At 34.6% G+C, this 15,866-nt stretch overlaps 1 protein-coding gene across 3 annotated transcripts in view; it reads right to left on the bottom strand.

Annotated features, from left to right (window-relative positions):
• Positions 1 to 15,866, bottom strand: part of LOC150096721 (uncharacterized protein KIAA2013 homolog) — a 401,644-nt gene that overhangs the window by 329,833 nt on the left and 55,945 nt on the right. For all 3 annotated transcript variants that reach the window (XM_090407839.1, XM_090407838.1, XM_090407840.1), the window contains exon 3: positions 2,749 to 2,852. In XM_090407839.1, the coding sequence (XP_090263965.1) occupies positions 2,749 to 2,852 (104 nt within the window). The remainder of the gene's footprint in view (positions 1 to 2,748; positions 2,853 to 15,866) is intronic.

The raw sequence follows: 15,866 nt of genomic DNA on the forward strand, positions 1-15,866 counted from the left end.
GATATTTTCGCCATTTGGCCCCACTGCCGCGAAGCACTAAACACATTCTTTAGCCACCTGAACAAACAACACAAACATATCCAATTCACCACTGAAATAGAAAAAAAAAAAAAACTCTCTTCCTTTCCTAGATACACTCGTCTTCCCTCAGGCTGTTTCTCCTTCTCAGTCTACTGCAAACCTACACACAAGCCAGCATACACAACAATTCTTACCAACACCCAACACAAAAACTAGGTGTCATAAGTACCCTTAAACACAGAGCTCAAACTATTTGTTCAAATGAACAAGCTTTAAACCTAAAAATTTACAAGATCATCAACCATGCATTTACAAAAAATGGATAGTAAAAAAACTATTCACAAGATCCTCCACAGAGATACTAGTAAAAGCAAAAAATATTTCAAGAATGCTATTGCCATACCTTATGTATGGCAATAGCATTAGAGGTATTTCCAAAAAAATAGACAGAACACTACACAAATACATCAAAACCCCTGACAAAATTAAGACATCTACTCAGTTCTTCCAAAGATTCTCTTCCACACCTAGCCCAACCAGGGGTATACAAAATACAATGCACATGTAACCTACCATACATACAGGAAACAGGGCGAACCATCCCAATTAGGATGGATGAACATGAACGGTACATTAAATACCTCCATTTTGGAAAAACCGGCCTTTCTGACACCGCACCTCAGACATACCTCAGAACTGATTGGAAAAATACCAAGTCCCTACACTGCACCAAAACCTGGTTCGAGAGGAAATTTAAAGAAGCATGTGAAATGCTCAAACATAATCCAAATCTGAACAAAAATGATAGTCTAATCATTCCAAGAATGTGGAGGACCCATATGGAATCTTTATAGCAGCTAGAACAAGCCAAAGAAAAATCTCGCTACAAGAAGACTTGGTGAAGTTTTTTTTTTTTTCCCTTAACATTAAATAGTAACTTGAACTGTACAAGTCCTGAAGAAAATCATAGTATAACAATCTGAACTGGACAAATCCAGAAGAATCTCAGTACATGAGGACTTCACCAGAGTTTATTGTAGTTTTTTATTTATTTTATTTACTAATTATTTAATTTTTTTTATTATTTATTTATTTAATTTTTTTAGTTTTTTTTAATTTATTTATTTTTTCAATTTTTATTTTATTTTATTTTATTATTGCTAGAGGTCAGGCTAAGAAAAATATTAATTAACAGCGTAGATTTAATTTACCAGTCTAGAGTGCAAGAGCATGTAGCTTGGTTCCCTATACACATGTATCCTTTTGATGATGACCTCAATACAGGGGTCGAAACGTCAAGTGTTATTTTATTAATAATTAGTAAAATAATTATTTCAACATGTGTGTTTTGTGTCCCTAAATTCGTAAATATGAATGCTGATCACCATGTAACCTTAAAAGAAAGATACATATCTGTAAGGATATGCACGTTGCATTATGGGATACAAAGGCAATTGATATGAAGTCATTAGCCTCTATACACAAGAGACTTGCAAACATCTGAAAGGGTCATAAAGGATTTCAATTTATGAAATTTTTCAATTTATGGAGGCTGGGGAAAGGATGAGAGGGCATTCTTGGAAGCTGAGAATGAAGGCCACTAAGAAGGGGGTGAGGGCTATATTTTTCTCTCAGAGGTTGGTGCAAAATTGGAATGGATTGCCATTGGATGTTGTGAGTGCAAGCAGTGTAAATGAATTCAAGAATAAATATGATAGCTGGTGTATGTAGTATGTGGCCTCCCTTGATGAATCTCTGACTCCCTGGAGGTCTCTCTTAATAATAATAATAATAATAATAATAATATATTTATAATTTCTATAAATAATTTATAACTTTTTTGCCCATATTTACAATGTGAAACAGTGTTGACGATGTACTGAATGTCCCATTTTCTGCCAGAGCTTTTGTGGATTGCAGCCAAATGACGTTGGACTTGTTTATAATAAGTAAAACGAGTTATTTCAGCCTTTCTTTGGTTCACTCTGGAAAAATAATAATTTCTCAAGTGATTACTTTTGCAATTTATGTGCATATTATATGGCTGTATTTAAAAATCATATCAAAATTCCAATTGTCCATGTCTCACTCTAATATTTGCCAATGATAATGTAATCTCACCATAAAGTAAACCCTTTGTGCTTCTCACATAAATCGCATGTGTGAAGCATGGCTATTGTTCATTTGACCTTTATGCGTTCCATATTTAAAATTATATCAATTGATAAATTAAATTATTCAAAGTTTATCCTATAATTAATTGCATTGGGTGCTGATGCACTATGTACTCTTAAAACTTTCATGCATCAATAAAAATGCAATCATATGGTCAAATTGAAGTGAATTTTGTAGTGCAGGTTGCATAAGCCACACAACAGCACACCCAACCTAAATGGGCAAATGCCACCACTGATATATATATATATATATATACACATATATTGTTATAGCATTATATCATTATTTTTTTTATTTCCATTTTTTTCATACATATTTCACTCTCAAGAAGGGACTGTTGTTTTGGAGTTAAGATTAGGCAACTAAAAAAAAAAAAAATTATAGCAGTGCTTCATGTGTTATATAAAATTTGAATCCAAGTATTTCAACCAAAGGCATTGTCAATACCAACTGTGCTAAGGAGATTCGCGAAACAGCATCTCACAGCACTATGTAGCAGCAAAATGTATTGTGTTTTACTGTATAACTAATGACTAAAAAATTACTCACCTATCATTATTGGTGTTTTCTGTCTGAGCCATCTGAATGCTGAAGGACCAACATATAGCAGCAGTCCTAATATAATAATTATCACTAAAAAGGATTTCCTGGATCTGTAAAAGTATTTAAAGTTGCAGTTGGCTGATTTATATAATTACAAGTAAAGATAAGAGAAATAAATTAATAATTTAATTAAATTTGAATTTAACAGATATTGAAATGTTGCTCATTAAAAAACATGCACATGGTTTCCTATTTGATCTTCTTTTTCCTATTGGTCTTCCAAATTATTCTTTATCCATTCATTTTATACCATTATTATTATAATTATTATTATGATGATAATGAGCCATAACAATGATGAGTCTTTTGACTCATCATTGTTACATACAAAGCCCATCGAACCATGCTTTGAGCTAATTCATATTTGCATTCACCAGGCAGCCAATGATTCACTCACCAACCACTCTTCGAGCAAAGAACCTGTTCCTTATGCCCCTGCTCACACCCTCCTTATAAAACTTCAAGGGATGTCCACTGGTTCTATCTCTTTATCATTCTATGAAAAATTTCTGTCACATCAACCTGGAAATAACCTTTTACTAATTTAACTGTCTCTTCCTCCTATTCACAAGGCTTTGCAAATTGCATTCCCTCACTATGTCTTCATATCCCACATTCCAAATATAAGTTATCACTTTAATCACTGTCTACATATCCCACATCCCAAAGACCAGTTACCATCTTAATCAGTCATTTCTAGACCTTTTACAATAATCATCATCACCAAGAAAACCATGAGATCCAATTTGTGCACAATGATCATATGAGACCTGATCAGGGTCTTATACAATGGAACCAGAACCTCCTTATTTCTATACATTATGGTCTCCTGCATTATAGCCATAGCATGATGTGATGACTTCACAGCTTGTGCAATGTGACTTCTGCACTTTAGATACTTGTCGACTGCCACTCCAAGGTCTCTCGTCTCTTCAACTTACTCCAAAATTCCCCACCAAGCGTATACTTTGCATCCCATTATTGCCTATCAAATTTCAAAACCTTACCCTTTGCAACAGTGAACTGATAGTTGCATACTATTGCCCACTTATACAATCTATTAAAGTCCTGTAGGGCCACAACATCTGCTAGATTCCTCATCAATCTTCACAGTTCTGTAAACAGTTATATTGCATCATCTGTAAACAATTATATATCACCAGTTAAACCCATTCCAATATCATTAATATACAAATTAAATAACAATGGCCCTAAGACAAGACCCTGTGCCACACCACTAGTGACTTTCTTCTTCAGGAATAGTGCATCCCCATACACAACTTGCTGATAGCTATTGTATTGGCATATGAATATTCATCTCCTTTTTCAAATACATTCATCACTCTTGTTATAGTGCATAAACAAGTTGGTAAAAACACAACCTATCTTTAAGAAACCCACACTGACAAGTACAAAGAATATCATTGTTATCAACCTACTTTTCTATCCCATCTCTCACCAATCCACAGTAACTTAATGACAACTCCAGATATACAGCTCAGCCTATACTTTGTAGCCTTATTACTACCTTTGTGTAGTAGAACAATTTTACCTTCCTTCCACTCCTTAGGGAGTTGTTCTGTTGTGAGACTCTTATTAAACAGGAAGGTCAAGGGTGATGCTACATTCCTTTTAGACATGGTATTAAAATCCTATTGCTTTATTGACATCTAGCTTATGTAACTCTTCATATAACTGTTGCTCACTCACCATTAAGTCTTCTCTCATTTCATTCTCTAAACTTAAGTAGCTAATCTCACACTGAGGATGAAATACCTTGATGAACTGCTCAGTGAACTACTGCCCTCTGCAGAAGTCGCCAATCTCAAACTTTCATCTTAACATTATTTTACTATAATCATTCTTCTTTCTACTTGCCACATATTGTTCACTTTAATTATTACCATTATTCATCTTGTGCTACCTCCAAAGTGCTTCTTTTGGATTTTATGGTTAATTACCTCATTCAGCCTTTTGACCTTTGGAATACATTCATACATTGATGCTGTTAAGAATCTCTTTGTTGGTTTCCAAGCAACATTTATTTCTTTTCCACTCAACTCCTCATTCCATGTTATATAGCTCCCAGCTATCTTCTAAGCTTCTCATAATCACCAGCTATGTAATTTCACACTCACTCACACACACAATAAATTTAGTTTAATCCAAGTGTAAAAAAATAACTCGGTTTTTTGGTTTCCAACAAAAAACCAAATATATATACATATGAGGGTGGTCTGAAAAGTTCTCAGCCTACCAATGAAAAAACGAATTTATAATTTCAAAATTATTTTTATTTTTCAACATAATCTCCCTAGATAGTGTTGCCATCTATGGTCAAGGCTGAGAACTTTTCAGACCATCATCGTATACACCCCAGAAGAAGGAAGAGAACAGAATAATACTAATTTTATAATCAGTTACAAAATATATATAATATAATAAATAAAAATTATTATGTAATATTAGCAGGAGATTTAAATGCAAAAATTGGAAAAATGAAAATCGATAATAATACAGGAATATATGGAGAACATACTCTAAACAGGAATGGTAAAAAATTGATTGACTTTGTAGTTTATAATAACCTAAAAATAATGAACTCTTTCTATAAACATAAAGACATACATAAATATACCTGGGTAGCAAGAGGATGAAAATCAGTATTAGATAATTTTATCTTAAATGAAAAGACATCAAAGTTCTCTTTAAAATAGAATTAAGATTACCACCTAAATGGCTACAAATAACAAGAACAGAAAGAAAAATTGAAACTTTTGTTTATAAAACTAGATTATTAAATGACACAAATATACAATTACTATATGAACAAAGAATTAACCAATATTTAGATAAAATAAAACAAAATGAAGAAATAGAAATAGAATGGCTTAATTTAAAAATGATACTAAATGCAGCAGCAAATGAAAGCTAAGGAAAGACCAAAAAATTCAATAAAATGAAAAAATTGAAAATATAGGATGATACAATCAAAGAAATAATCAAAATGAAAAAAAGAAGCCTATCATAAATGGTTAAGCAGTAAAAGATTAGAAGATGAAACAGAATATAAAAGAATAAGAGCCATAGTTAAAAGAAAAGTCAGAAAAAGAACAGAGAATCATGGAACAAATTTGTTTCTAATTTAAAACATGATTCATATAAAATAAGACCAGTATATAAGATTTCGAAACACTTAAATACAGATATTAAAGAAAACATAAAATTAAACACCAAATTGAAATTAGAAGAATTTCTATATTTCTGCACAGAATTGTGGACAAATAAATATTTTAAAAAGTTAACTGGCAAACATTTAATGAAAATGAAATAACTAGGAAGAATTAGAAATCAGCCTGAAAGAAACAAGAAATGGAAAATCACCTGGAGAAGATAAGCTAGGTTCAGAGCTATATAAATATGCAGGAACAAGGTTCAAAGAAACACTCCTATTATTTTTAAATAAAATCTATTCAACTGGTAAACCCCCCTCCCAATGTAATTTGATCTTTAAAAAAGGTAATAGAGATGACCCTAAAAACTAGAGATATAAGTATACTAAATTCTTGTTACAAAATATATAGCAGAATTTTAAATAACAAACAAAAAAATATTCTGAAAACTTTATTTTAGAAGCACAGAATGGATGTAGAAAAGGACAATCATCATGTATATACCCAAACTTTTGCCTAAAATTAATGATAGAGAAAAGAAGACAATACAATTTAGAAACACATGTTAGATTTAATGAGAGATTATTATTTTGAGAGAATGTGCTAAGGAACTGACAGTGCCCTTGACCTGGCTTTTCAATGAAAGTCTGGCTATGGGAAAGGTGCCCATGGAATGGAAGGAAAGTAAGGTAAGATAGTGCCATTGCATAAGGGTGGTAGCAGACTGGACGTGTCTAATTATAGGCCAGTTTGTTTGTCATCAGTAGTCAGTAAGATCTTGGAGAAAGTAGTGAGGGATCATATACAGCATTGGGCAGATGAGGGTAATGTTATCAGTGAGAGTCAACATGGATTTGTGAAGAGGCACTCTTGTTTTAGCAATATGCTAGCCTTTTATGATAAAGTTACAAGAGCATTAGATGAGGGAAAGGCATATACTGCCATTTTCCTAGACTTAGCAAAGGCATTTGACAGGATGCCACATGATAAGTTGATATTTAAGTTGCAGCACATGAGTCTGGATGTAAGATTGGTCAACTGGATTCAGGATTGGCAGTTCGATAAGTATCAGAGAGTTGTGTATGGTGGAGCAATATCAAAGAGGCAGAAGGTTACAAGTGGGGTCCCACAGGGCTCAATACTAAGACCTATATTGTTTAACTTTTATATCAATGACATTGCCAGTAGATTGCAAGGGGATATTCAGTTGTTTGTAGATGATGCAAAGCTGGAAAGGATTATTAGTAATAGTGCGGATGTGGTAGCCCTGCAAGAGGATTTGAATAAGCTAGATAGATGGACAAATGAATGGGGGGGGGGTCGGTTTAATGCAGCAAAATGTAAGGTCTTGAAGTTTGGGACACATCGATTGGAGGAGCTATACTGGAGGAAGTAGGGGAGACAAGAGATCTAGGGATGATGATTAATAGAAAACTGAAATTCAGGGGGCATATTGCAAAGGTAGTGAAGATAAAGCAGGCAATTGCTGCAATAATGAGAAGGACACTGACCTGCAGAGATAAAATGGTTATCATTCCGTTGTATAAGACTCTGATCAAACCACACTTAGACTATTGTTCTCAGATCTCGTCCCCAGGATTTGAAGGGGATAAATTAACTGTGGAAAAGGTACAAAGGCAGATAACGAAGATGGTGTCGGGACTGTACAATGTTAATTATGAGGATCGGCTGAGGGAGTGTGGACTGCTGAGTTTGGTGGATAGAAGAAGGAGGGGTGATATGATTGAGACTTTTAAACTGTTGAGAGGTAGTTACAGGGTTGACACTGGGAAGTTCTTCCGCTTGGTTGAACAGCGGGAAGGAGTCATGACAAGGGGCCTTCCCTGGAAGTTACGAAAGGAAAAGGGTGAGGAGTGGGTTCTTTGCATGGAGGATGGTTGAACCATGGAATGCATTGCCTGATAGAGTGGTGAGAGTGAGAATGGTCAATGCATTTAAGGAGTGGTATGATAGACTTTTTGTGTTTCCTAGGAGGAACCTCCCTTGATGAGTCTTGATAGACTTGTGTTTCTTAGAAAGGACCTCCCACAATGAGTCTTTTGACTCCATGGAGTCCTGAATAATAATAATAATAATAATAATTATTGACTTTGAAAAAAGCATTCGGCAAAGTTAAAAGAAGCATTTTACTTAACATATTAAAAGAAAGACAAATACCAAATAATATCCTAAAAGCAATCATAAGTATATATATAAATATATATATATATATATGAAAATAATCAAATACAAATAAAATTAAATCATGAGCTATCATATACGAGAGAGATAAACCAAGGAGTCCGTGAGGGATGTCCCCTCTCAGCAACTCTTTTTAATATTTACCTACATGAAATAATAATAAAATGGAATAAAAATTCCTATCAAGGTATTAAACTTTGTCCTACTTAAACACTCTTCTTTTTGTGGACAAATAATAATTACAAATTCTGAAGATAACTTACAGAAAGCTATTTTAAATCTAAATGAGCCAGCCAAAGATTATGGAATGATAATATCAACTGAAAAATCAAAAACTATGGCCTTTAAAGGACAACATCCAGTAAGAACTAAAATAGTAATATACAAAAATATTAACTACCTAGGTTACATGACTACATATGAAAATGAAAAAGATATAAACCTAAAAATTGCAAAATATTTAAAAATAACAGGTGTAATTAACTCTAAAATTTCAGAAAATTTCCAAACTTTCCAAGTTCAAAAACAAACCAGACTAAAAGTATACAATACATTAGCCCTACCAGTCCTATTGCATGGAAGCGAAATCTGGACAATAAAACAAAACGACAAACAAAGATTAATAACAGCTGAAATGGCGTTTACGAGAAAAAAAAAAACTGTAAAGTATACTCTATTTGATCACAAAGAAATTATGAAAGAATTAAACCAAGAATCAGTAATAGAAAAAATAAAAAAATATAAACATAAATGGATGGAACATTTCCAAAGAATGAAAACAGAAAGATCACCAAAACAAGCCTTAAAGTACAAGCCATTAGGAAAAAGAAAAACCAGGATGTCCTCTTAAAAGATTCAATGATGACTTCAAAGGCTAGAACAGGCCGCAATAGGCCTAAATCCTCGATAGGCATGAATAATAATAATAATAATAATCTACCATCTAGCTGCCAAAGAGTTAATAAATCTAAAAATGCTGGCTGATTGTTTTTTCCCTTCTCTAAGGTAAACTGAATTCTAGGATGAATAATATATTTTTTGAGACAGAGAGTTTCAAACCTGATGGAGAACCATTCCATATTGCAAAAATATCATCAACATATCTGTATCATTCTGCAAGTGTAGGAGAAATGTCATTAAGAAGATATTTTTGAAACACTCCATTTGATAGTCAGCAAGTGTAGGAGAGATACTCATGGTTGTACCTTCAATATATATGGATATAATTTGTCTTGGACACATAATATACAGAGTGAATAGTAGATTCAAAAAGTTTGATAATGTCCAGAAGAAAATGATGTATTAGCAAAAGATCAAGAATCTGTAGTTTCTCCAAGTAAGTTACCTATTATGGATTTTTTTCATCTTACAGACAGAAACCTATTATTATCATTATTACCCAAGACTCCCATGGAGTAAAAGACTCATCTAGGAGGTCCTTTTATCATACACACAGCTCATCATACCATGCTTTAAACACACTCAAATTATCTGCTGACACCACACTCTCAGGCAAGGCATTCCAATCACTCACAACTCTGCATGAAAAAACCTCCTTCTCACTCCCCTACTCACACCCTCATTACACAGTTTCCAAGGATGACCTCTGCTTCTTCCGTGATCTTCCACTACTATTTCTGTAGAACCTCTCCAGCATTGATCCCATAACAACCGTTTACTAACTTGTAGGTCTCTATCATATTTCCCCTCTTCCTCCTATCCACCAGACTCTGCAAGTTCCATCTTCTCAATCTTTCCTCATACTCGACATTCCAGAGGTAAGAAACTACCTTAGTCAGTCGCCTCTGGACCCTTTCCAACATCTCTTCATCCTTTTGAAAACCAGGTGACCAAATCTGGGCACAGTAGTCCATGTGTGTCCTAATCAAAGTAGTCCTAATCAAAGCCTTATACAATGAACAAGAATCTCCCTACTTCTACAGTCAGTGTCCTCTGTATCATTTACAGAAGTCTTTGTGTTGTCTTCAAAATTTTGGTTATGTACATTATTTCTGGGAAAACTCCCATGTTACTCCTCTTTATAAACTATTATGATTACAGCTATTTTGCTTGCTTCAGTTTAGGAGTACCCCTAAATTTTGGTTATGTGTCCCCTAAATTTCAGATCCTTATCCACTATTATCCCCAGATCTCTCATTTCCTCCACCTCCGACAATATATCCTCACCAAGCATAAATTCTGCATTCCATTTTTGTTTTCTAAATTTTAAAACCTTACATTTTGCAGCATTGAACTCACATCCCCATGCCCAATCACTCAATTTATTCAAGTCTTCTTGTAAGGCCACAACATCTCCACTCTTCATGGTTCGTCCCAACTTTGCATCATCTGCAGACAACTGAATATCTCCATCCAAATCTTCACCTATATCATTAATATACAAGTTAAACAGTAATGGACCTAAAACAGACCCCTGAGGCACTCAATCTTTCCTTTTCCTGGATATCGCTCCCCCCATACACAACTTGTTGATACCTATCAGATAGCCAGTCTCCAATCCAATGCACCAATCTAATATCCAACCCCATCCACTCTAGTTTGACTATCAACTTATCATGTGGTAATCTACCAACAGCCTTTGCAAAATCTAAGTATATTACTGTGTATCCTTCTCCTCTGTCAATGGAAGCAAGTCACCTTATTATAATAAGTAAGTAGATTACTAAAACATGATCTCCCTTTAGTAAATTCATGCTATCTATCAAAGATAATACCATTGTATTGTCAACCAAATTCTGGATCCTAGTTCTCACAAGTTTCTCCAACAACTTAACTACAACAGCTGACACACACACACAGATAGGCCTATAGTTTGATGCTTCAGTTCTATCGACTCCTTTATGAAGTGGCACAATCTTGCCCTCCTTCCACTCCTTAGGAACTTGACCCAGTGCAAGACTCATATTAAAAATATATGTCAAGGCCAGCGTCAACTCCCTGGCACATTCCTTCAGAATACGTGGTGATATATTATAAAGTCCCACAGTCTTATTTACATCTAGTTTGTCCAATTTCCCATACGCCTCTTGCTCACTTACAGTCAGTCTCTCTTACCCATCATCAACTGATCTCAATCTCTCCATGAAGTCATATTCACATGACTGAAAGACCTTTATGAACTGCTCATTAAGTATCTCTCCACAACACCTTCTGCAACAGCTGTCTTTATACCATTTTCTCCAATCAATGTCATCCTTCCATAATCATTCTTTCTTTTGCTGGCTACATATCGAAAGAACTCCTTAGGATTCTTTTTGGCTTCATTAGCTAACTGCTGTTCATACCTCTCTTCAGTCACCCTCACCAACCAAGTCATCTGCCTTGCCTGGTCTTTGTAGTGCTCATGGTATTGGTTATTTCCACTTCTCTTATGCTGTTTGAGGTAGTTATCCCTCAAAAACTCAAGAAACTCATTTTCTTTACTTCCAGTTGCTATCTCATTATTCCAGTCTATATCGCCATAATTAAAATTGCCCATAATGATCACTCTTTTCTTATTTGCTTGTCTAATTTGATTATACATTTCATAGTCACTACCATCCACATTTCCTGGTCTATAACAACATCCAACCAAGCATTTCATTCCATTCTCCTCTATCTCACACCATACTACCTCAAAACCACTGGCACTATTTCCCTCTTGCATCTCGACTTTGTATGGACATAACTCTTTCTCTATCATCAATAGCACTCCTCCTCATCCTGGAGTAGATGACATTTGACCAAAAATGCTTCAGTATGGAGATATAAAAGTTTTATAGTGGCTGCAATGCATAATTCAGAGGACCTGATCAGAAGGTCAAATTCCCTGAATGTGAGAATTACATAGGATATATTAAGCATACTTGAAAAGAGGTCGAAAAAGATTGTGGAAGAGAAACTTGGAGAAAAACATGATAGGTTAAGGCCAAACAGAGGTTGTCAAGATCAGATTTTCAACAGAGAGATCATGGGAATATGACAAGGATTTGTACTCAAGTTTTGTAGATCTAGAAAAGGCATATGACAAGGTGCCCAGAGGAAAGCTTTTGACAACACTACAATTATATGGAATAAATGGAACATTATATACAGAGCAATACACAGTCTACATTTAAGTTGCCAGTCAACAGTTAGAATTGAAGGAAATACAGGAAGATCGTTTGATGTAAAATCAGGGGTAAGACAAGGATGCACATTATCTCCACTCTAATTCATCATATTCCAATATCAGTCCTAATGGCATTAGGCCTGATACTGAAATTGGAGATGTGAAACATAGATCTTGGCTTTATGTAGATTATCTCGTACTGCTAAACACATCTGGCGCGAGTCTCCAGGATTCTCTAACTAAATTGAATAGCAGCTGTAACTATTTAAGCATAGTTTTTAGTGGAGATGGAAAGTTAAATCTGGAAATAAACAACAGAATAAGAAAGGGTGATATGGGATAGCCAGCTGAATAAATTTCTAAGGAATAAGAGAAAAATTAGCCAAAGCACCAAACTAGCAGTATACAAGGCAGTGTTCAAACCGGTTTTAAGTTATGAATCTGAAAATTGGGTTAGAAATAAAGTATTTGATCAAAGATTAGAGACCACAGAGATATTAGAAAGGAACTTGACAATGTTAGTATTCAAGAATGTGTCAGCAGAGCTAATCTAAGATGGTCTAAGTGGATTGATTCAATCAAAAGTACCTGAGAAGCACGAAATGTTAGATATGACAATACTAGAGTTATCAGAATAGACTAATTTGGAGGAAAACTGACTGCTGATAGTGGATTAATAATAATGTAATCTTAATCATGTAGTTCTGTAATAGTAACCTGAACACCCTTTGAGGGTACATTATCAGGAAATTGATGATGATGATTGTTTTTATTGTTGCCAATTTCTTTATGCTTAAAAGTTTTTGGATTTGGATTAGATACATTCTTTTGTATTGCTGTTACAAAATTATTCCATATTATAGAGTGTTGGTTTGCTTACTTCTCTTTTTTGTAATGCATTATTTTTTTCCTTTTGTATAGTATTACTGCTTCTATTATTTTGGAATTGAGTCATTTCTAGTAATTTTTTTAAATTAATTAATTAATTTATTTTTTATCATAGTTCAATTTGTTCCAGTTATGTAGTCTCGTTTCCTGTTCCAGTTATGTAGTTCTCTTTTCCCTATTCCATTTACTCTTTATTTCTCAAGGTTTTGTTGATGCTTTTGTTAAGATTTGTTTCAGATTTTCCTATTCTTTCTCTATGTCATTTGATTTGTTTTGTAGTTTCTGTTTTTTCATTCAGCACATTTTTGGTATTGTTGCTAGTATGGGAATTTACAGGCATTTCCCATTTTATTTAGTTTTAGCTATTTCAGTTTAGATCAGACTTCTGTTATTACTTTATAATGATCAGACTTTAATTCATAACTTTGATGTGCTCTTACATCTAGGATTAACTCAGCAAGCTTACAATTTACAATGATACAATCAATAACTGATTTATGTCTCGCTGACCATTCATATTTATGTATTTCTTTATTTGTTTTTCCAACAGTGACTTATGGATGTAACACTTGGAACCTAAAGAAGTCAGATAAGAAAAGGATAGCTGCTTTGAGATGTGATTTACAAAAGGCTGTTGAGGATATCATATACTGAAAGATGTACAAATGAATCCGTGTTAGAAAAGATCAATAGAACTTTAAGGCTCCTTAAGGATATTGACAGAAGAAAGTTAAAATATTTTGGACACATTGAAAGGATGGAAGGAGAACTTCTTGGAACAGTAATAGAAGGTAAAGTTCCTGGAAAAAGAGGAAAGAGTAGAGAGACTGTTAATGAGATGGATGGATGGTTTGTGGAGTAACTGATCTTCAGAGAGTTGAAGCCTCCAGAAATACATACAAGAGAACTACATGGTGAGACCTGGTGTGGAACATCTGAGCATCGGGGTGACCATACAGATTCTGTGGATGCCCAGTGAACAGATGATGATGAATATTTAGAAAATTAAGTTCATTATTTTCATATTATTATAAATGAAAAAATCTTGCAGTTTGCATCCATGACTGATTACAGATATATTTTTCAAATCTTCTGTATGTTTTTTGTATTCTCTGTTTTGTATTATTATTATCTGAGACCTCCAGGTAGTCAACGACTCATCGAGGGAGGCTGTAAATTACCCAACCCAGCTATCATACCTTCCCTTAAATTCATTTACACTAGATGCACTCACTATCCCCTACGGGCAAATTATTCCACTCACTCACTACTCTCTGGGAGAAAAACCTAGCTCTCACCTCTTTCTTGACTGAGAACAACCCTAACTTCCATGGATGCCTCCCATGTTCTCTCCCCACCTTCCATATAATGAAAAATTTCATCATTTGAAATGCTATACCACCCATTCAAAAGTTTATAGACCTCTATCATATCACCCCTCTTTCTTCTGTTGACCAGAGACTGCAATCCACATACCCGAAATCTGTCCTCATAATCTAAATCCAGTAATCCGGATATAATCTTTGTAACTCTTCTTTGCACCCTTTCCAAAGATTCTTTATCCCCTTGGAACCCAGGAGACCAAATTTGCACACAATAATCCAGGTGTGGTCTTATCAAAGCCTATAAAGAGACAAAATTACTTCCTTATCCTTACATGTCAAGGTTCGCTTCAAGATAGCAATTAACCTCTGAGTTGTATTTGCAACTTTTGCTATGTGACCTTTGAACTTTAAATTCTTATCCACCAATACACCAAGATCCCTTGCTTGTTCAGTTTCTTGTAGCATAATCCTGCTAATATAATATGCCGCTGGAACTGCAATCACGCCAAAGTGCACAATTTCACACTTACTAACATTAAACTGACAGTCATTTTTGTTTGCCCAGATTTCCAGTCCATTCAAATCATTTTGTAATTGCTGACTATCAGTAGCATCCTAGATTGACCTGTCTATCTTTGCATCAGCAAATCTGATGATAGACCCTGCTTGATGTCATTAATGTATAGATTGAACAATAATGGCCCAAGAACTGAATCCTGAGGTACACAACTGGTTACCTTAAATCTGACAGATTCACACCCACTGTATACCACTTTTTGATATCTTTTTGTCAACCCTCCCCTGATCCAAGTCAATACATCATATTCCAATCCCATATTCTCCAGTTTACGCAACAGCGTATCATGCGGTACCCTATCAAATGCCTTAGAAAAATCTAACATTATCATAGTGTATCCATTCCCTTTATCCAATTCAGCCGTAACATTGTTATAAAATATGAGCAAATTGCTAAAACATAACCTTCCTTTAGTAAACCCATGCAGAGTATAGAATGCTTATCTACCCATTTCTGTATGCGAGTTCTTACCAACTTCTCTAAAATCTTCACTACCACACCAGAGATACTAATAGGTTGGTAGTTAGACACATCAGTTTTTGCACCACCCTTGTGCAATGGAACTATCATACATTCCTTCCATTCCTGTGGTATCATTCCTGAGCTGACTCAAGTTATACAAATGAGTGAAAGGACTAGCCAATTCAGCTGAACATTCCTTTAGCAAACAGGCTGATATTCCATCTGTCCCTATTGACAAATTCTTATCCAGGTTATGAAAGAGCTCTTCAACCTCATTTTCATGAAAATCTAACTCTTCATCCAACGTAGCACTGTGCCAGTGGCGA

Source organism: Typopeltis vanoorti, chromosome 18 (assembly GCF_054136105.1).
Source record: "Typopeltis vanoorti isolate ZY-2024b chromosome 18, IOZ_Tvanoo_1.0, whole genome shotgun sequence".
Lineage (NCBI taxonomy): Eukaryota > Metazoa > Arthropoda > Arachnida > Uropygi > Thelyphonidae > Typopeltis > Typopeltis vanoorti.